Source organism: Oryx dammah, unplaced genomic scaffold (assembly GCF_014754425.2).
Source record: "Oryx dammah isolate SB20612 unplaced genomic scaffold, SCBI_Odam_1.1 HiC_scaffold_26, whole genome shotgun sequence".
Classification (NCBI taxonomy): domain Eukaryota; kingdom Metazoa; phylum Chordata; class Mammalia; order Artiodactyla; family Bovidae; genus Oryx; species Oryx dammah.
The window spans coordinates 175,589-195,352 of NW_024070210.1; the positions used below are offsets into that span (position 1 = coordinate 175,589).

The following is a 19,764-nucleotide window of genomic DNA, read 5'->3' on the forward strand; positions in this document are numbered from 1 at the left end:
CTGCTGCTGCTGCTGCTGCTGCTGCTGCTGCTGCTGCTGCTGCTGCTGCTGCTAAGTCGCTTCACTCGTGTCCGACTCTGTGCGACCCCACAGACAGCAGCCCACCAGGCTCCCCCGTCCCTGGGGTTCTCCAGGCAAGAACACTGGAGTGGGTTGCCATTTCCTTCTCCAATGCATGAAAGTGAAAAGTGAAAGGGAAGTTGCTCAGTCATGCTTGACTCTTAGCGACCCCATGGACTGCAGCCCACCAGGCTCCTCCGTCCATGGGATTTTCCTGGCAAGAGTACTGGAGTGGGTTGCCACTGCCTTCTCCGAACCAACGAGTATACATTTGACTAATCTGTGAACTCTCAGGAATATTATCAGAAACTAGAGAAGAAGCAGGCAGATGAAGAGCTGCTTGGGCGAAGAAGCAGGTTTGAGTCTCTCAAGCTGGTCACACCTTACATTCAGAAGGCAGAGGCTTATGAATCAGGTAGGCCCGGGGCTGACCTGCTGGGTTGGGGCGGACATCTGGCTGGACCCAGGTGGAAAGCGGAGGGGCTTGTGCCTATCTGACTCCTTCCACACAGTGGTTCGAATTGAGGGTTCCCTGGGCCAGGTAGCTGTATCGACGTGTTTTACCCCTCGCCGAGCTATTGATGCTGTGCCCCACGGAACTCAAGAGCAGGTAGGAGTTTATCTTCCTGCAGCCTTTTTCTCTCCCTGTGTTTTGGAGAAAGGTCGGGAGCACTGTCATGCTTGAGTTCAGATTGTGAGCTAAGAGAAAAAGGAGTGATCAGGCTTTGCGATTTAGTCTTTCCAGCTCACGTCCTGGCCTGCCTAGGCATGGGCTGCTGCTGTTGGAGTTGTGGCTGACAGCCAGGGACTCTCTCTCTCTAGGAGGCAGCAGCTGCAAGCAGTCAGAGGCTGTGGGTGCTGTACCGGATTGAGAAGGTGAGACCTCAGCCTTAGCAGGGAGTTCCTTGCCTCCCCTAAGAACAGGATATGCTCACACTGGCCCCTTCTCTCTCTCTCCTCAACCTCACACTCCCAGATGTTCCTTCAGTTGCTGGAGATAGAGGCTGGCCAGCAGGAGGCCCAGCCCCGTGACTCAGAGCAGCGGAGCAGCCAGGTCGAGAAGCTGTTCCAGGCCTTAAAGGCCCAGGGGCAGAATAATTTGGAGTGAGTGTGGGACGGTCACACCCCATCCCAGGAGGAGACAGTGGCTTAGCTTCGGCCCCTCCCTTCTGACCCTGGCCCTCTGCTCTAGCCGAGCCCTGCGATGTTTGCCTGTGTCCCTGCAGGGCGGCGGATGACGGCTTCCTGCAGGCGCTGTCCGTGGGGAAGGGGAAAGCCCTGGTGGCCCGGCTCCTCCCCTTCCTGCCCCGAGATCGAGCTGTCAGCTTGCTGCTGGCCATCGCCCGCCACCTGCCCTACCTGGTCAAGAGGGATGTGGCCGATCAGGTAGTGTGGCATGGAGTGGAGGAGAGGAAGGTTTTGTGGGTGGGTTAGCAATGCTTATCCCTTCTCCTCCTTCCACTCCTCACCCTCAGAGAAGCCAAAGAAGGTTTCGGGTGGTGAGGGGGACTGACTCTGCCCCCCTCAGGGGAAGGGGTTATAGAGACTGCCACAGGAGCAGCTGATGGTCTTTGATCTTCAGGCACAGTGAAGGAAGGGAACCCGCGGGCATATGGTTACACAGGTGTGCGAGTGCTCTGGCGGCTAGAGAAGATGAGCACCCCCGATAGTGCCGAGCCCAAGCGCCTTCGCTTAGGGAAGGCGTGTAGGACAAGTGGGGGTTGAAGGGCCGCTGCTGGGGATGAAGACACTCGAGTGGTGACAGGCCTGGTAGGTCTGAGCTGACCAGAAGGGGCTAGAAGCAGGCTGGCAAGAAAGAGACTGGGGGTGAAGTTGTCAAGGAGTCAGAGGCCCTTACTGATCTTCCTGCAGGCCCTGCAAATGTTATTTCAACCTCTAAGCAAATGTATCAGGCACTTGACCTTCTGTGAACTCCTCCAAGGACTTCAGGGACTCATGCGGCTACCACCTGGCTCCTCTGAGCGGCCAATCACTGTGGTGCTTCAGAATCAGGTACACGTGTGGGAGGCTTTGGTCTCTCCACAGGAGGCTCCAGGTGCCAACTGGAATGGACCCAGGGTGGGGCTGCTTTTTTAACAAGCTCCAGATGATGATGGTGCCTCTAGATCAGAAGTCACCAAACATTTCTGATAGTGAATCCTTTTACTACAAAAAATATTCTGAACTACACCACCTGTGTGTTTATAAACCACATAAATGGAATATTATACTTACATTAGGTGCACAATAAATCCAAGGGGAGATCTTGAAAGACCTCATATCCCCTAATATTCTAGTGGCTTATCCTGTGAATCTGAAGATCTCTACCTCGTGCAGTGCCTCTTAAAATGGGCTCCACATCCTACCCGCATCAGATTCCTGGGTCCATTCCCAACCTACAGTCTCTGACTCCTCGGGGTAGAGACCACAACTGTGTATTTCATCATCAGCTCCCCAGAGGAATCTTTTGGACAATTCAGGGCAGTGATTTCCTTGGAAAGAGCTCAGTTTCTTGGCCAGCCAGGGTAAACTTGATGGGTCTATGGGTGTGGACTCCATCTGTACCTGTGAACTTGCCCTTTTAGTTGGGAAACGACAGAGCCAGGCAAGCACTGGATGCCTGTGGTAAACTCATTTTCACCCTGGACACTGTGACAATTTATCACTTGCAGTTTGGCATATCTTTGCTCTATGCACTGCTAAGTCATGGGGAGCAGCTGGTATCACTGAATTCTTCCCTCAAGGAGCCCAGCAGTGACCATTCAGCTTGGTAAGATCATAAAAACCTCGTAAATACTATTTCAGTAGCACTGGGATGTGTGCGAAGTTGCTTCAGTCGTGTCCAGCTCTTTGTGACCCTGTGGACTGTATCCTGCCACACTCCTCTATCCATGAGATTCTCTGGGCAAGACTGCTGGAGTGGGTTGTCGTGCCCTCCTCCAGGGGATCGTCCCAACCCAGGGATCGAACCTGGATCTCCTGCATTGGAAAGCAGGTTCTTTACTGCTAGCGCCACCTGGGAATCCCCTGGGATATACAGGCTAAACCAGAGTAGCTGTTTCCTGAGTGGTTTAATCAAGCACCGGGGAGGAGGTTGGACAGAGAAGAGGCAACTAGCAGAGTCGTAGCTGTTTTGTCTTTTTTTTTTTTTTTTTTTTCTGTAGTGCCTAGAGTGCTGTCCCCCACGGGAGGCAATATATAGTGAAGTCGCTCAGTCGTGTCCGACTCTTTGCGACCCCGTGGACTGTAGCCCACCAGGCTCCTCCGTCCATGGGATTCTCCAGGCAAGAATAGAAACAAGCCTTAGAGTATAACAGACCTAGGTGTGAATTCTGCTTCTGTCACTTACCGTCAGCATAGCATTGGGGCACATCATGTCACTTTCTTTAGCCCGCTCCTCCTCTATAAACTGGGGATCGAAGGGTGACAGTACTAACCAGTTAGAGACCTGAAAGTTAGGCAAGGCAGAAGATGCGTGAAGCACTAAGCATTGCCTGGCACACACCAAACAGGCAAACGTCCTATCTTAATTGCTGTAGGTGCAGAGGGTGGTAAGTGGTGGTAGAAGATAACAAGAAACCTGGGCCCTGAGTCTATTTCCCGCATTAACACTAAGATGCCGATGTGTTTCTTCTCTGCCCTCCAGGACAGACATGGTGGTTCTCACTGCCTGGGAGATTGCTCAGATGCCTACAGCCTCTCTGGCAGAACCCCTGGCCTTCCCCAGCAACCTTCTTCCCCTGTTCTGTCACCACGTGGACAAACAACTGGTACAGAAGCTGGAGGCTAGGATGGAGTATGTGACCATGGAAACAAGATCATAGCCCCGGGTTGGAGCCCAGACTAGGCTGTATCACTTCTCTACTATGTTTAAGCCAAAAGTATGGAGGATAATTTGCTTTTTGAAGTATTTCTAGATGTGGGTACTTACTGAGTAACCAGTCTGCTCCAAGTTAGGGTTGTATGGCCTGTTTCTTCAGCCAAACATTTCCATTTGTTTCCTAGGAACTTTGATTATTTATTACACCAAGATACTTGAGAGTAAGAATTAGTTTGAGAAGATGAACTATTCATTCAAAAAGCATTTGAGAGACAACTCAAATGTAAACAAGAGGTAAATGCACAAAGAACGTGTAGCTCATCTTTGCTCAGAACTTTGCATCTTCTGCACAGAGATACTAACCACATCATACAATGCTTTAAAGGGAAGTTATTTGGAGTTGATCCCTCTTTTTGTAGGTTTGTTTTGATCTACTGATCAGGTTGTTCCAGAATGCCTATATATGGGGAAAGTTTAGTGATCAGACACTAGCTGTGTATAGGTTTTACCCACAGGGATCCAGAGAGTCTGAAGACAGTTGTACGCCTTGATATATTGGCAAACCTTGGAAACCTTTTCTCATGCTTCAAAAAACTGAACTATGTGCCTAAAAAGGCAGAGCAAAATGAGGTATAATTAAAAAGATAACAGAATGTAGTGCTGCGGCTTGTTTGTAAGTCAAGAGGTATAATCAAAGTCACTTTCTTTTGTGTGAAGCTTCACAGGTGTCCTTAATGTAAGGGACAAGTCCTTCGTGTTGAACAATAGATTGACTTTAAAAATTGTTCTGGTGTTGCCATTTTTTATAAGTAGCCCTAGCTGAGCTAAGAGGGTTGGATGTAAATATCTCCTTTGAGATGTGAAATGTTTGGTCTACTTTGACAAACAAGGGCATTTGCTCATCAACAAACACTAGAGCCCCTCTTTTGAACCAGGCATCATTTTAGGTGGTTGAGAAACAGCAATGGCCAAAGAGAAGTCCTTGCTCTTCTGAAGCTCACATTCTGGCTGGACAGGGGCTGACAGAAGGTGCCACGTAGTGATAAATGCTATGGGGAGACGCAACTGGAGGATGAGTGACTGGAGTGAAATGGAAGCTGTCGATTAGAGGCTGGGGTTAGGCTGGAATCAAAGACGAGTATTCCATGCAGAGGCAATAGTGAGCACAAAGCCCCTAAAGTGAGGATGAATTTGGTGTGTTGCAGAAAAGAAGGAAGGAAAATGTGGCTGAAGTGTACAGATAAAGGGGTGGGGGTGATGAGGTATGAGAGCAGTAGGCAGGGTACACATCTGTAACCCTTTTTTAACAAATCTGGATTTTCCACTGTGCTAGGAAGTCAGAATTTTGAACAGGGAAGTGACTTTGATTTTGTCACTTTTGTTTTGAGACAATCATTCCTGACTGCTGATTGCTAGGGGAGGAGGATAGAAAGCAGAGGGAGAAAATGTTCAAAAGTTTTGTTTTCCGCCGCCCCCTCAAAGTTGGAGCAAGAATTAAAGAGCTGTGGGGACAAAAAGAGAAGAGGTTTGAAAGGTTTTGGAAATAAGAGTTGACAGACATTGCTGATGGGCTGCATAAGGGCAGTGGTGAAGAATCCAGGATGCCTCTCCAGCAGAGTGAATGGTGGGTGCCCTAGAATAGTGTGGGGAAAACAGAAAAGCGCATGTGGGGAGTAACCATCAATATTTTAGACATTTAATATGAGTCCTGTTAGAAATCCAAGTAGATATATCAAGTAGGTAAAGAGCAGTCTGGAGTTGAAGGAAAAGGTCAGGGATAAAGACACCAAAGTGGGAGCTATCATCACACATTATATATATATATATATAAAATCAGAGGTGTTACAAGTTAAGAGAGAGGGAAAGATGATATAGGAGGAAAAGCCAGCCTAGGGGACTGAGGAGGTATTATCTGTGGGAAAGGATAGGGAGAAAACCAGGGGGACACCAAAGCTGGAAAAAAAAGTATTTCAAGGGGGGAATGTGGAATGAAGAGAGAGAGAAGTAATGGTTGGTTTTGGCATTTCTGCTCATTGACCTTAAGGGACAGTTGCGGTGGAGATGTTGGCCTGAATAGAAAGGTTGAGGGAAGGAGAGAGGGGTTGACTACAGAAAGAGTCATTTTGGAATCTTCTGAAAGGGAAGCAGAGAAATTTTGACAGTAGGTAGAACTCAGTGTAGGTTAAAAGACTATTTTTTAAGTGATATATATATATAAAATCATGAAAGCACTCCTATAAAGGTGTGGGGGAAGGGTAGGCACGGTGGAGAGAGTTTACAAATTCCTACAACAGGAGGAGGATGGGAATCAAAGCACAAACAGGAGTTGGCCTTTGACAGTTGTGTGACCCCATAGATTGTGGAAGAGAAGGTGTTGAGAAAGGCACTGGTATCCTTAAGGAGACTTTTCCAAAATGCCTACTCCCCACCTCTTCTTGCCCCCTCTGCTGTGATCTTGCGTCACATGGTTCTTAAAGGAAAAAGAAGTAGGAAACAGGAACTCTGCCACTTCCAACCTCTCCCCAGCCTGTTATTAATATAATGGTATTATTTGACATCAGCATCAAGTCAGCTCTACTACGATGGACTGGTCCAGTCACACTGCCCCACCCAAGGCCTGAAGCAGAAGCAGCAGCCCAATAAGCAGTGGAGAAGGGAATGGCAAACCACTTCAGTATTCCTGACTTGAGAACCCCACAAACAGTATGAAAAGGCAAAAAGATAGGACACTTAAAGAGGAATTCCCCAGGTTGTTAGGTGCCCAATATGCTACTAGAGATCAGTGGAGAAATAACTCCAGAAAAAAATGAGACGGAGCCAAAGAAAAACAACACCCAGTTGTGGATGTAACTAGAGATGGAAGTAAAGTCCAATGCTGTAAAGAGCAATATTGCATAGGAACCTGGAATGTTAGGTCCATGAATCAAGACAAATTGGAAGTGGTCAAAAAGGAGATGGCAAGCGTGAACCTCGACATTCTAGGAATCAGCAAACTAAAATGGACTGGAATGGGTGAATTTAACTCAAGTGACCATTATCTACTACAGTGGGCAGGAATCACTTAGAAGAAATGGAGTAGCCATCATAGTCAACAAAAGAGTCCGAAATGCAGTATTTGGATGCAATCTCAAAAATGACGGAATGTTTGTTTCAGAGGCAAACCATTCACTGTCACAGTTATCCAAGTCTATGCCCTGACCAGTAATGCTGAAGAAGCTGAAGTTGAATGGCTCTGTGAAGACATATAAAACCTTCTAGAACTAACACCCAAAAAAGATGTCATTTTCATTATAGGGGACTGGAATGCAAAAGTAGGGAGTCAAGAAATACCTGAAGTAACAGGCAAATTTGGCCTTGGAATGGGGAATGAAGCAGGGCAAAGACTAATAGTTCTGCCAAGAGAATTCACTAGTCATAGTAAACACCCTCTTCTAACAACACAAGAGAAGACTCTACACATGGACATCACCAGATGGTCAACACCAAAATCAGACTGATTATATTCTTTGCAGCCAAAGATGGAGAAGCTCTATACAGTTAGCAAAAACAAGACCGGGAGCTGACTGTGGCTCAGATCATGAGCTCCTTATTGTCAAATTCAGACTGAAATTGAAGAAAGTAGGGAAAACCACTAGACCATTCAGGTATGACCTAAATCAAATCCCTTAGGATTATACAGTGGAAGTGAGAAATAGATTCAAGGGATTAGATCTGATAGAGTGTCTGATGAACTACAGAGGAAGGTTCATGACATTGTACAGGAGGCAGTGATCGAGACCATCCCCAAAGAAAAGAAATGCAAAAAGGCAAAATGGTTGTCTGAGGAGGCCTTAGAAATAGCTGTGAAAAGAAGAGAGGCGAAAGGCAAAGGAGAAAAGGAAAGATATACCCATTTCAATGCAGCATTCCAAAGAAGAGCAAGGAGAGCTAAGAAAGCCTTCCTCAGAGAGCAATGCAAAGAACAAGAGGAAAACAATAAAATGGGAAAGTCTAGAGATCTCTCTAAGAAAATCAGAAATACCAAAGGAACATTTCATGCAAAGATGGGCATAATAAAGGACAGAAATGGCATGGACCTAACAGAAGCAGAAGAGATTAAGAAGAGGTGGCAAGAATACACAGAACTATACAACAACAGATCTTCATGACCCAGATAACCACCATGGAGTGATCACCAACCTAGAGCCAGACATCCTAGAATTCGAAGGCAAGTGAGCCTTAGAAAGCATCTCTACAAACAAAGCTAGTGGAGGCGATGGAATTCCAGTTGAGCTGTTTCAAACCCTGAAAGATGATGCTGTGAAAGTGCTGCACTCAGTATGCCAGCAAATTTGGAAAACTCAGCAGTGGCCACAGGACTGGAAAAGGTCAGTTTTCATTCCAATCCCAAAGAAAGGCAATGCCAAAGAATGCTCAAACTACTGCACAGTTGCACTCATCTCACACGCTAGTAAAGTAATGCTCAAAATTCTCCAAGCCAGGCTTCAACAGTAAGTGACCCGTAAACTTCCAGATGTTCAAGCTGGTTTTAGAAAAGGTAGAGGAACCAGAGATCAAATCGCCAACATCCGTTGGATCACAGAAAAAGCAAGAGAGTTCCAGAAAAACATCTATTTCTGCTTTATTGACTACACCAAAGCCTTTGACTGTGTGGATCACAAGAAACTGTGGAAAATTCTGAAAGAGATGGGAATCCTAGACCACCTGACCTGCCTCTTGAGAAACTTGTATGGAGGTCAGGAAGCAACAGTTAGAACTGGACATGGAACAACAGACTGGTTCCAAATCAGGAAAGGAGTACATCAAGGATGCATATTGTTACCCTGCTTATTTAACTTATATGTAGAGTGCATCATGAGAAAAGCAGGGCTGGATGAAGCACAAGCTGGAATCAAGATTGCTGGGAGAAATCTCAATAACCTCAGATATGCAGATGACACCACCCTTATGGCAGAAAGTGAAGAACTAAAGAGCCTCTTGAGGAAAGTGAAAGAGGAGAGTGAAAAAGTTGGCTTGAAACTCAACTTTCAGAAAACTAAGATGGCACTTGGCCCCATCACTTCATGGCAAACAGATGGGGAAATGGTGGAAACAGTGGCAGACTTTATTTTGGGGGGCTCCAAAATTACTGCAGATGTTGAGTGCAGCCATAAAATTAAAACAGTCTTGCTCCTTGGAAGAAAAGTTATGACTAACATAGACAGCATATTATAAAGCATAGACATTACCTTGCTGAGAAAGGTCCAACTAGTCAAAGCTATGTTTTTTCCAGCAGTCATGTATGGATGTGAGAGTTGGACTCTAAAGAAAGCTGAGCAACGAAGAATTGATGCTTTCGAACTGTGGTGTTCGAGAAGACAATCTTGAGAGTCCCTTGAACTGCAAGGATAGCCAACCAGTTCAGCCTAAAGGAGATCAGTCCTGGGTGTTCATTGGAAGCACTGATATTGAAGCTGAAACGCCAATACTTTGGCCACCTGATGCAAAGAGCTGACTCATTTGAAGACCCTGATGCTGGGAAAGATTGAGGGCAGGAGGAGAAGGGGACGACAGAGGATGAGATGGCTGGATGGCATCACTGACTCGATGGACATGATTTGGGGTAAACTCCGGGAGTTGGTGATGGACAGCGAGGCCTTTTGTGCTGCAGTTCATGCGGTCGCAAAGAGTCGGACACAACTGAGCGCCTGAACTGAGCTGAAGGAGTGGATAGAGAGGCAGGGGCTGGCAGCAAGGGTGAAAGAGCAGAGGGTGACGGAACATTGGAAACAGTTGCCAGGTCCCTCTTCTGCCGCTAACTAAAACTCCCAATTTTCTCGCCGTGAAACGAAGACTTGGCATCGCCGGCGTGGGCGGTGCCGGGGGTCACGAGGCGGGGAGCGGCTCGGCGCACGGCGCAGGCGCACGACGCGACGGGGGGGGGGGTCACGAGGTGGAGTGGGTCAGACGCACGGCGCAGGCGCACGACGCGACGGGAGGGGGGGTCACGAGGTGGAGTGGGTCAGACGCACGGCGCAGGCGTACCACGCGGCGGGGCGTCAGGAGGCGGAGAGCGGGCTGGGCGCAGTGCGCAGGCACAGGACGCGGCAGGCGGGCCGGAAGGGGCGGCCGGGCCAGGATGGCTGCGGAGGAGCGGGTGCTGCCCGTTTTGTTGGTGCCGGTCTCCGCCGAGGCCACAGGGCGGCTGGGGCCCCGGGCGCAGCTGCACAGAGAGCTGGCGGCCCTGGGCAGTCTGACGGCCTCAGGCAGCCTTCTCGTGCTCCCCTTGGCGCCGGGCGGCCGGGGCGGGGGCGACTGCCTCCTGGAAGGCTGTTTTCGGCAGTAAGCTGCGGCCGGGCCGGGCGGGGAGGGAGCGCGCCTCTGCTGGCCCGGGGGCGGCGGGAGCGGAGTGACGGCGGGGCGCCCGCCTAAGGCGGGCCCGGCCCCCTCAGAGCCGCCAGGTGGTCGTGTTCCCCTCTTCCGCTCCCGGCGGGCGGAGACCGCACCCAGGCCCTCCGCACGCGGGGAGCTCTAGGCGTCCCTGTTTGGGCGCTGAGCTTTTCATTCGTGCGACATAGTTTGATTTCTCGTCACCGTGCTCTACCCCCACGCCCATTTTCTTCAGTTAAATCTGTTGAAGACGCCAGCCGGGGGGTCATCATCTCATTTCCATTGTCCTGTTATTATTCTAATACGCGATACAGATAGCTGTTTCCTTCACTTTGGGGCTTCCTCCCCCCGCTCCCCTTTGAAGCATAGGGCCTGCATTTTCTATTCATTAATGTATTTTCCTAAGAAGTGCTTATTATGCGCGCTGCACGTTACCTAGGAGTAGTGCCTAAAAGGTGTAAAGACAGTTCTTAATACGCGTGAGGCTTTTTGGTCGGTAAGACAGAAAAGAAACAATTTCAATCATCTGTAACTCTTAATATCGTTAAGTTTGAGAGTGCCATCCGAAATGTTTCTTTACGACTTTAGTAGCCAAGGAGTCTTGGAATCTCCAGCTCTTAAAACAGTGCCTCACAGTAGAGATTCGTTTGGTATCTTTATTCCTGGTCTCTAGCTTCTAGGAAAAGGATTATCTCTCCTCCTCAAGTTAGTTGATTCAACATTGTTAAGAACCGGTGAACACAGTCCTGTAAACAGAGGAATGAGTCAGAGATCCTAACAGGAGATAAGGAGAACTGACAAGAAATAATTGGGGGCTTATGTAAGCTGTTGCATGAAACTAGTGGGAGGAAGGGCATGGAGGACAACGTTTTAGCTTTTTTTTTCTAACTGAATTAAATTTTAATTCGAATAATTCATCGGGTGAAAATAAGGACAAATTTATAGGGTTCAGAATTTGCTTCCTGCTTTTCTACCAGTGGCGCTTCCCTGATAGCTCAGTTTGTAAAGAAGCCACCTGCAGTGCCGGAGAGTCGGACACGACTGAGCGCCTTTCTTTTTTCTGCCGATATCGCATGTTGGTAGACTACCGATATACACGGTTTTTTGTACATATTGTTGAATCATTGTGCATTCTGAAATCTGTTCACTGAAAAATCTGCCTTTGCACGTGGCGGTATGGCCCCATGTGCTAATGATGTTACTTGTTTCACAGTATTTTGCTTTTAAATATATTTTAATTTGTTTAGCCATTTCCATATTTGACATTTTCAGATTTCAGTGTAAACAGTCACGTATTGGCTGTTTATGAAACATCATTCTAGGTATAAAGACAAAAGTACAAAATGTCAGTATTTTTTCTCTGACATAGCACCAAGTTCACTGTTTTTAGATGTGAGACTTCCTACTTTTGTGGAAAAAAGCTTTTTAAAAAAAAAAACTTTCAGCATGGTAGCTTCATCTGCATTGTTTTCAAAATCTGGGCTCTTATTTTTAAATGTAACTTATTTAATTTGAAGCTTGCATTAATAGTCTCTTTCCATCCATGTTAGCCATGTTGGTATGTTGACTTTGTACTGTGTTATATATTTTGTAACTGTGCTGCCCCCTGTGGTAGCCATGAGCCACATGTGCCTTAAAATTGAACATTGAGTTCCTGGGTCGCACTCACTGAGTGGGTTTCAGGTGCTCAGTAGCCCTGTGGCCGCTGGCTACTGTACCCGCTGGCTACTGTACCCGCCCTTGCAGATGGGTGGAGCGCTTCCGTCTCATGGAGGGTGCTGCTGGGCAGAGCTCTGCTACAGTGTGGCTCTTTACAGTCTTCCATGATATGCCTCTTTAAAGCCTTCTATGATATGCCTCTTTAAAGCCTTCGAAGTCTATAAATGCAGTAATCACTTTTTAAGAAAGTGATTGAAAGCGTCTATGTTAGCAGAACATATTTTTTGTTAATTGTGAAGACCATCTTTTATAAATAATAGACATTCAGTTATTGAAACTTATCCTTGATCATGACAGTTTCTTTAAGCATAGCATCAGTCCGCATTTAGGATGAAATGGAATAAAAGCACCCACCGTTTCTTGCTCTTCACCACCCACTCGTGTATTCTTGTGTTGCCCTGAAGGATGTTGAGGGAAAGGAAGTGAGGAAGGGGAAGGAGAAAAGGGAAAGGGGCTGAAATCTAGAGCAGTTTACATTCCCTTAAGTTGTATATAGAATGAATGTGATTAGGTGAACCAAGAAGTTCTCTACTCTTCCTGCCATTTTACCCTCACCGTTGTGGGTAAGTATTAGTGTGGATGTAGAATATAATAATAGTCTAAACTTTTTCCTTAGGTTTGTATGGGAGGATTCTCATCACAGTGGGACACCAGACAGCAAACCCAGACTGGTTGCTCTTACTGAAAATTATGAACTGCTCATTTATGAATTTAATTTGGAAGATGGAAGATGTGATGCAACTGTTTTGTATAGCTATAGTGAGGAGACATTGCAGAAGCTTGTTGAAGATCAAAATATCAGTAAGTATTTGCAGGGAGTCTTTCAGCATGTTTGAATCTGCATAACTGTAATTTTATGTATTTCAGAAACAGTTCTTACAGAGGTAAAATCAGGGAGGGGTATTTGCCCTGTCTAGTATAGTAGGCACTAGCTACATGAGGCTCTTAAGCTGTTAATGTAGTTAATATGAATTAATATGTCCTTTAAATGTCAAGTACATTCCAGATTTGAAAACTTGGTACTAAAAAAGTAAAATAGCTCATTAATAGTTTTTGTATTAGTTACATGTTGATGTTTTGAAGATGAGGTAAATAATATAATAAAATTAGTTTCACCTGTTTCTTTTTTCAGTGCAGTTACTGGAAAATTTGAAATTATTTTTGTGGCTGATATTATATTTCTCTTGGTTAATCTGCTGATCTAGACTGGGCACAGAGCTGTTTGCTACATCCTATCCGGATGGCTTCAGGGAGCAGAAATCAAAGCACTCAGGCATTTATTTTTAAGGCAGCAGCGTTCTTGCCACCCTGCTTATATTTCTTCCTTTTAAAAAAAAGAGCCTGTGATGGTTCTTATGGGGTCTCGTGGGTAGGAACCTTTTTTAATCATCCTGTGGGTTTTTAAATCACACTCTGGCCGGAAACAGAAGGCACAGAGGGAGCGTAGGTCATCTTCATTCATTCCCTCACCTACCTTCCAGTGACCACTTGCTTAGCTGAGTTTGATCAGTAATTGTCTAGAGTTGGAGTAAGATAAATGCTTATTCTTTTTTGTTTCTTCTGTTTGTGTTAGTCTAACAGCACCAGATTTACCAGTTGTGAAACTGTGACCAGGGAGTGTGACGTAATATCCTTTTGTTTTATAGGTATTTCCTTATTATCTTTGAGGATTCTGTCATTTCACAGCAACACGTCATTATTGTTCATCAACAAATGTGTTGTCCTACATGTTATGTTTCCTGAAAGAGATGCTGAGATTAGGGTACTCAGCTGTTACACGTTGCCCTTACCTGTGCAGGCAGTGGACAGGATTATTGACACTCAGCTCTGCAGAGGAATTCTGTTTGTCTTGAGTAGTTTAGGCTGGATCTGTATCCTTTTTGGTAAAGATGTTGATGTCGGGGGGAGGAGAATACCTAGGAAAATTAGCCTTTTTAGGCTTTTAGGTTTAGGGACTGGTCTATAGGTGGAATGGTTAATTTTTCAGTAAAACTTCCAGAGAAAAAGCTGTTCATGAACTTCAGATACTCAACTGCATTGCTCTATATTCCATTCAGATATTTTTCAGTTTATAAATATACATTTTTTCATAGTCATAATCATCCAGCTTATCTATATTTTTAAATTGGGTATATTCTGCATTACCCATTTATTTAAAATGTTATTTATTAAATATCTGTTTTGTGCTTGTTCCAGGAGGGATTTAGATGACTGCTTATGATGTAATACACACATTTTCGTGTATGAGTATAATCTTATCTCTCTTACTGCCTCTAATGCTTCTGTCATATTAGGAAATCATATTGTTTGCATAACTGTTTTTTTACATTTCTTTTTGGAAACTGTCACAGATTTTTTTTGTCCTTAGATTCATAGGTCACCAGCAGAATTATATTGAAGATTATTTAAAGAACAACCCTTATAGTAGTGTTTTTGGAACTTTTATTTCGTTTTTTTTCTATTTTACGTATATCATTTGTGTGCATGCGTGCTCAGTCATGTCCGACTCTTTGTGACCCCGTGGACTGTAGCCCGCCAGGCTCCTCCGTCCATGGGATTCTCCAGGCAAGAATACTGGAGTGGGTTGCCATTTCCTCCTCCAGGGGATCTTCCCGACCCAGGGATCAAACACATGTCTCCTGCGTTGCAGGCTGATTCTTTACCACTGACCCACCGTGGCGGTGACCAAATAGTAGTATTTTATATATATCACAGTCTCTATTACCATTTCTTTTGTAAAAATACAGGTTATTGTATTATAAAAAGTGCTACAGAATATTGGGTTAACTTCGTTTTTGTTGCCAGGTTACAGAACCGCGCTGTCCGACAGGGTAGGCAGGAGGCGTGTGTGGCTGTTGAACACTTGAAGCTGGCAGGTGTGACTGAGAAACGAGTTCCTAGTTGTACTTAATTACTCGAACATCTGGCACTTGATTCATTTATTGGAGAACTTCAGAGTATGTTTGGAACGACTTGGCTGTTCCAAGTTCTTACATATAAATTTTTGCAGTCTAAATACAGACCAAATAATTGCAATGAAAACTGTCCCAATTGAGATGTGCTATAAGTATAAAATAACTCAATTTGAACAATTTCGAAGAAATATGTAAAATGTATCAATGTTTATATTAATTACATGTAGAGATAATATTTTGGATATCCTGGGTTAAATAACGTATTAAAACTAGGGTCACTGGTTTCTTTGTACTTTTTCAGTAAGGCCGCTAGAAAATGTACCGTGGCAAACGCGCCTCGCTCTTTCTCTTAAACAGCGCCGTTGGAGAGCGCTAGTGGAAAGTGTTCGTGATGTCTCGGCGGCTGGCACAGAGTGGAGATTGAGTGAGCATTGTTGAAGAAACTGTCACATAGTCGCCTGGTTAGCACGATGGGCTCTTTAATGCCCATTCTCCTTCTGTCATTTTAGCTACAAGGTTGGAATGATGAGGTCTATAACTGTCCTGTTCTGTGTTTTAAGTGTTTGGGCATACTTAAGACTGATATTTTCTTTAACTCTTAGCTCAAAGACATTTTTGACATTGTTGGGGGCAGACAAGTAGCTCAGGTGGATTTAGCACTTCCTCAGGAAGATGTGTGTAATGAGCAGCAACAGGAGCCAGCCAAGAGCTCTTCGTTTACTTCACTGAAAGTGTCTCAGGACCTGGATGTTGTCGTGGTGGTGGGCTTCCCCAACACTGCAGTTGCTGTTAACTTGACTTTGTACTTCAGGTATGTAGATTACTTCCTTCTCTAATTTGAGGTAAATAATTAGAGCCATAAAGAGGTTAAGAAATGTACTTGTTAGCCTTTTTTTCCCTTTCTTTTAACCAGTTTTCTTCCTCTATCTAGTTGATAACATTCTAGGTACTACATAGTGAGCTTGTTACTATATAAAAATATGTACAGATGACCACTGGCTATTTTTACTTCTGGATGCATATCCAAGTTTTCATTTTGATTTATATTCATATTATAGATAGCTTATGTCATCATATGTAAAAAGTAACCAATCACAATTTTAAAAAGTCTTAGCTATTGTACGTAATCTCCTCACTCCTTTCCAATGCCAGAGTAGAAGAAAAGTGAGATTCACCCTGTTAGGACTGCATCTTATGTGGCTTGTGGTCCTGGCTGCCTGTGGGGTCCGTCTTTTTCCATCTTAGGGTTTCCTAGGGTGTTTCCTGTGGAGGGCCCACACCTGCAGCTTCCTGAGTATATTAGTGAAAATTGAGTACTTCTGTGTGTAGCTTTTTGATTTAGAAATTTTAGTTGCTTCTGGTCTTAGTTGGAAAGGAACATGTTTGTATCTGATTATGCATACCCATGTACACAGCACCTATTATTGCAACTTGCAAGTAGGCTAATCAACTTTTATGACTTATAGAATTAAGGGACATTTCAAGCCATTAGGATTTTTGGTCCTAGCTTAATATGAATGAAACAAACATACCCTTGAGTCATTGGTAATGTACTTCGATGAGTTAATTTCATCCTCACATATCAGCCAGAACTTGTTACTACTGTGATTTTTTTCCACTTGTTTGTAATGGCTTTTTAACATATTTTTTAGAATTTTTAAGCTGGGATGATTATCACATTTTCAGGTTGTATGCTTGTGTATCAGTAGGCCATTTTCACTGACTGAAATATATCTTGTATATGTAGAGTTACCTCCTAATCAGTTTCTTGGGAAAGCAGTTTAACAGGTGAAGAGGAAGGAAAACCCACTTACCTCCCCTGATGCTTGAGTGCAGGGTTCTGTTCCTCTGGATGTTTTGGCAGCACCCCAGGAAAACCCTGAAGGGGGCACCAGGCACATTCCTTGGGACAAATTCCTTTGAACTCAGCCACTGTACCAGCCAGTGAGGAACTTCTGCTCCCTTCCCTATAGTCAGTTTGGGGATCTCTCTTGTCCATCTCAATGAACAGTCTATCTCTATTTGTTAATTATCTGCATGAGTGCTCTTTAATTAGTATAACTTCTCGAGGAACTTGACTCTATATTTTGTAAGTGTACTATGGAATCTAAAAGTATTTTTTCCATTTGGGCCTCCACCTCTAGTTCTTGCCCACCATATGGAGTATCAGCCACCCCTTTTCATTTGGTCAAGTCCTGTTCCTGCTCGGAGATCCACCTCTCTTACAAAGTCATTCCTTACTAAAATCCCTTCCACTTGTAAATTTCTGCTCATTTTATAAGTTTTATTCTCTTTGAACTTCTTTGGCACTCTTTGCTTTGAACTACAGTTTAACACTCAGTCGTATAGTCTTTCACTACTTCCCTAATTTTTTGTTTCCTATAGAGTTTGTAAGCTCGTGTAAGCTCCACATGACTTGTTTGTTCAATTTGCTGTCAGTAACTTTTTCTTCCAGTTCACCTTAGCTGTCCATTCTCAGAGTCATACCCTGGGCTTTGTCAGTAGATGAAACTGTCCCTCCCCTAAATCACTCTTCGACGCATCCCGCTCTGACCACAACTTGCCGAACTGCAGCTTGCTTTCTCGGGCACTCCCACTTCTCTCATCTGACTTCACTGGAGTTTCCGTGCTGACGTCACGAGTGACGGCTGCATCTCCCTCTGTCTTCACGCCCCTCTTTGTGTAGAGTCTGTGACCTGGCATCGTAGTCAGTGTTTTGAATGCGCCCTAAACTCTCGATGCCGCTGTGTGATAGCACTTGGTCTAACACGTTCTTTAATCCTGTCTTATTCCCTGCATCCACACAGCTGAGCACTTGTGAGGACACCACAGATAAAATTGATGCCACTGAAGCTCACACTTAGGCCTTACATGGTCTCTCATGTTGCCTGGCAACTTTACGGTGATGTTTTCCATGAGTCCTTTTTTTTTTGCAGCAATGTTTTAAACATCCATTTTTCTCAAACCTTTATTCATCTCTTTACCCCCAGCTGTTCTTGGATGACTTTACCTCCTGCTTTATAAAGGAAGTAGACCCCATCTCACGGGCTCTCCTTCAGTTTCTCACATGAAATTTCTCACTTTCTTGCACTCATCTTGCTCCCATGCAGGCCCATCCCTCTATGTGTGCTCTGAACCCCACTCCTTCCCTCCTCCTCAGGGACCATTTTCTGTTTCCTGTCTTTTCTAGATCTCCAGCCTCTTAAGTACTAGATCCATGTCCATCCAATCACCAGGTCCTAGTCATTCTAGCTCTTGAGGGCTTCTTGAATCTTTTCCACTTTTCTTCACTTCTTTGTCATCGCTTACCTGAACTAGCTTACCAGGCTCGTAATTGGTCTCACTGTATCTGTTCTTCCCCTCTCAAATTCACCCTCTGTGGAGTAGCCAGAATGGTGGTGTTCAGATGCGCATCTATCAAAGTGTAGGTAGGTGTGAGGACAGAGTGTGCGTATACCGCTGGTTGCGGGGAGCTGCTTTCTCCTCAGATCATCTCTCTTCACTGCCACCCTGCTTCTCTAACATCATCTCCTTGACAAATGCAAGTCACACCGTTACCTTCAATTTGTTGAAATGGTTAATAATTTAACTAAGTGCTCAGGGGGCTCTGTACATCCTGGTCTCCTGCAGCCTCTCCTCTGTGTCTGATCATGTGGCTTCTGCACTTAAAGCCCTTGTCTAGCTTCTTTCCTCCTTCCCCAAGATGAAAGCTAACAATCCTTCAGTTCAGTTCAGTTCCTCAGTTGTGTCCGACTCTTTGCGACCCCATGAATCACAGCGCGCCAGGCCTCCCTGTCCATCACCATCTCCCGGAGTTCACTCAGACTCACGTCCATCGAGTCCACAGTGCCATCCAGCCATCTCATCCTCGGTCGTCTCCTTCTCCTCCGGCCCCCAATCCCTCCCAGCATCAGAGTCTTTTCCAATGAGTCAACTTTTAGCATGAGGTGGCCAAAGTACTGGAGTTGCAGCTTTAGCATCATTCCTTCCAAAGAATCCTTAGTAGCCCATAAAGCCTGACCTCGTTTGTCTCTTGCAAAGCTCTCCAGCCTCATCTTACATACACTCTGCCTCTACGCCTGCATTCATACTTTGCTTTCCTAGCTGTTATGCATTTCCCTGGTCTCAGCCTGAACCTCACTTTGTGGTGGTCGGTGATCAAACACCTGTAGTTATGTCATATTTACCTGGTTCAAATCCAGCTGCACTGTTTCTCTGAGCCTTAGTGTCTATAACTACAAAACTGGCGTATATTTACCTCATAGGGTTGTTGAAAAATTCAGATACATTAGTTCAGGTAAAAGTTTTCAGCTTCACATCCACAGTGTAGTAGATGATACATGCTCTTGTCTCTTCATAAAACTAACTTCCCTTAAGGGTAAATTTTTTAATTCATGTTATTGATGTATAATGTTACATTGTCAGCTTCGTATGCACGGCATGGCTCCCTCAGTGTGTCCTCAGCACTGGGGTGAGGCGCCCAGGCCAGGGGAGGCGTCTGTACTACCTCTGCTCTGCGACACCTCCACCCCGTTTTCATGTTTAACAGGAGAGGCAATAACATGGATTTGGGTTTGACCATCATTTTTTACCATGACTATTGTTTTTGAAACATAGGCAATACCCAGGACATCTGTTATGTGAAAAAACTCTACAAGACATTCCTCTTGAAGGTCCCAAGGGGATAGATGAAGATGATCCTGTTAATTCTGACTACAACATGAAACTGACCAAGTTTTCCTTCCGAACTGATAGGTACAGAAACCTCCTTTTTAGATTTACTGTATTACTTTCGTTTGTGCATGTGTGTGAGGCTGACACCGCGCCTTTTCGCTCAAGTCTTCACAGAGTGGATACTCCTATTTCCCTAAGTGCATCATA

At 45.0% G+C, this 19,764-nt stretch overlaps 2 protein-coding genes across 6 annotated transcripts in view; both read left to right on the forward strand.

Annotated features, from left to right (window-relative positions):
• The window catches only part of PATL2 (PAT1 homolog 2), a 9,743-nt gene extending 5,078 nt beyond the window's left edge, over nt 1-4,665 (forward strand). Inside the window, exons 7-14 of one of the 2 annotated variants that reach the window (XM_040227454.1) lie at nt 355-475; nt 573-670; nt 883-936; nt 1,037-1,164; nt 1,287-1,446; nt 1,933-2,073; nt 2,733-2,830; nt 3,707-4,665. In XM_040227454.1, the coding sequence (XP_040083388.1) occupies nt 355-475; nt 573-670; nt 883-936; nt 1,037-1,164; nt 1,287-1,446; nt 1,933-2,073; nt 2,733-2,830; nt 3,707-3,884 (978 nt within the window). In that variant the 3' untranslated portion in view covers nt 3,885-4,665. The remainder of the gene's footprint in view (nt 1-354; nt 476-572; nt 671-882; nt 937-1,036; nt 1,165-1,286; nt 1,447-1,932; nt 2,074-2,732; nt 2,831-3,706) is intronic. The other variant, XM_040227455.1, reaches the window with a different exon arrangement.
• Nucleotides 4,666-9,963: 5,298 nt separating this feature from the next.
• The window catches only part of SPG11 (SPG11 vesicle trafficking associated, spatacsin), a 73,558-nt gene continuing 63,757 nt past the window's right edge, over nt 9,964-19,764 (forward strand). For 2 of the 4 annotated variants that reach the window (XM_040227450.1, XM_040227451.1), the window contains exons 1-5: nt 9,964-10,201; nt 12,585-12,769; nt 13,615-13,839; nt 15,493-15,694; nt 19,501-19,638. In XM_040227450.1, coding sequence (XP_040083384.1) covers nt 9,999-10,201; nt 12,585-12,769; nt 13,615-13,839; nt 15,493-15,694; nt 19,501-19,638 — 953 coding nt within the window. In that variant the 5' untranslated portion in view covers nt 9,964-9,998. Of the gene's footprint in view, nt 10,202-12,584; nt 12,770-13,614; nt 13,840-15,240; nt 15,414-15,492; nt 15,695-19,500; nt 19,639-19,764 lie in introns of those variants that run through there. The other 2 variants (XM_040227452.1, XM_040227453.1) reach the window with 2 other exon arrangements.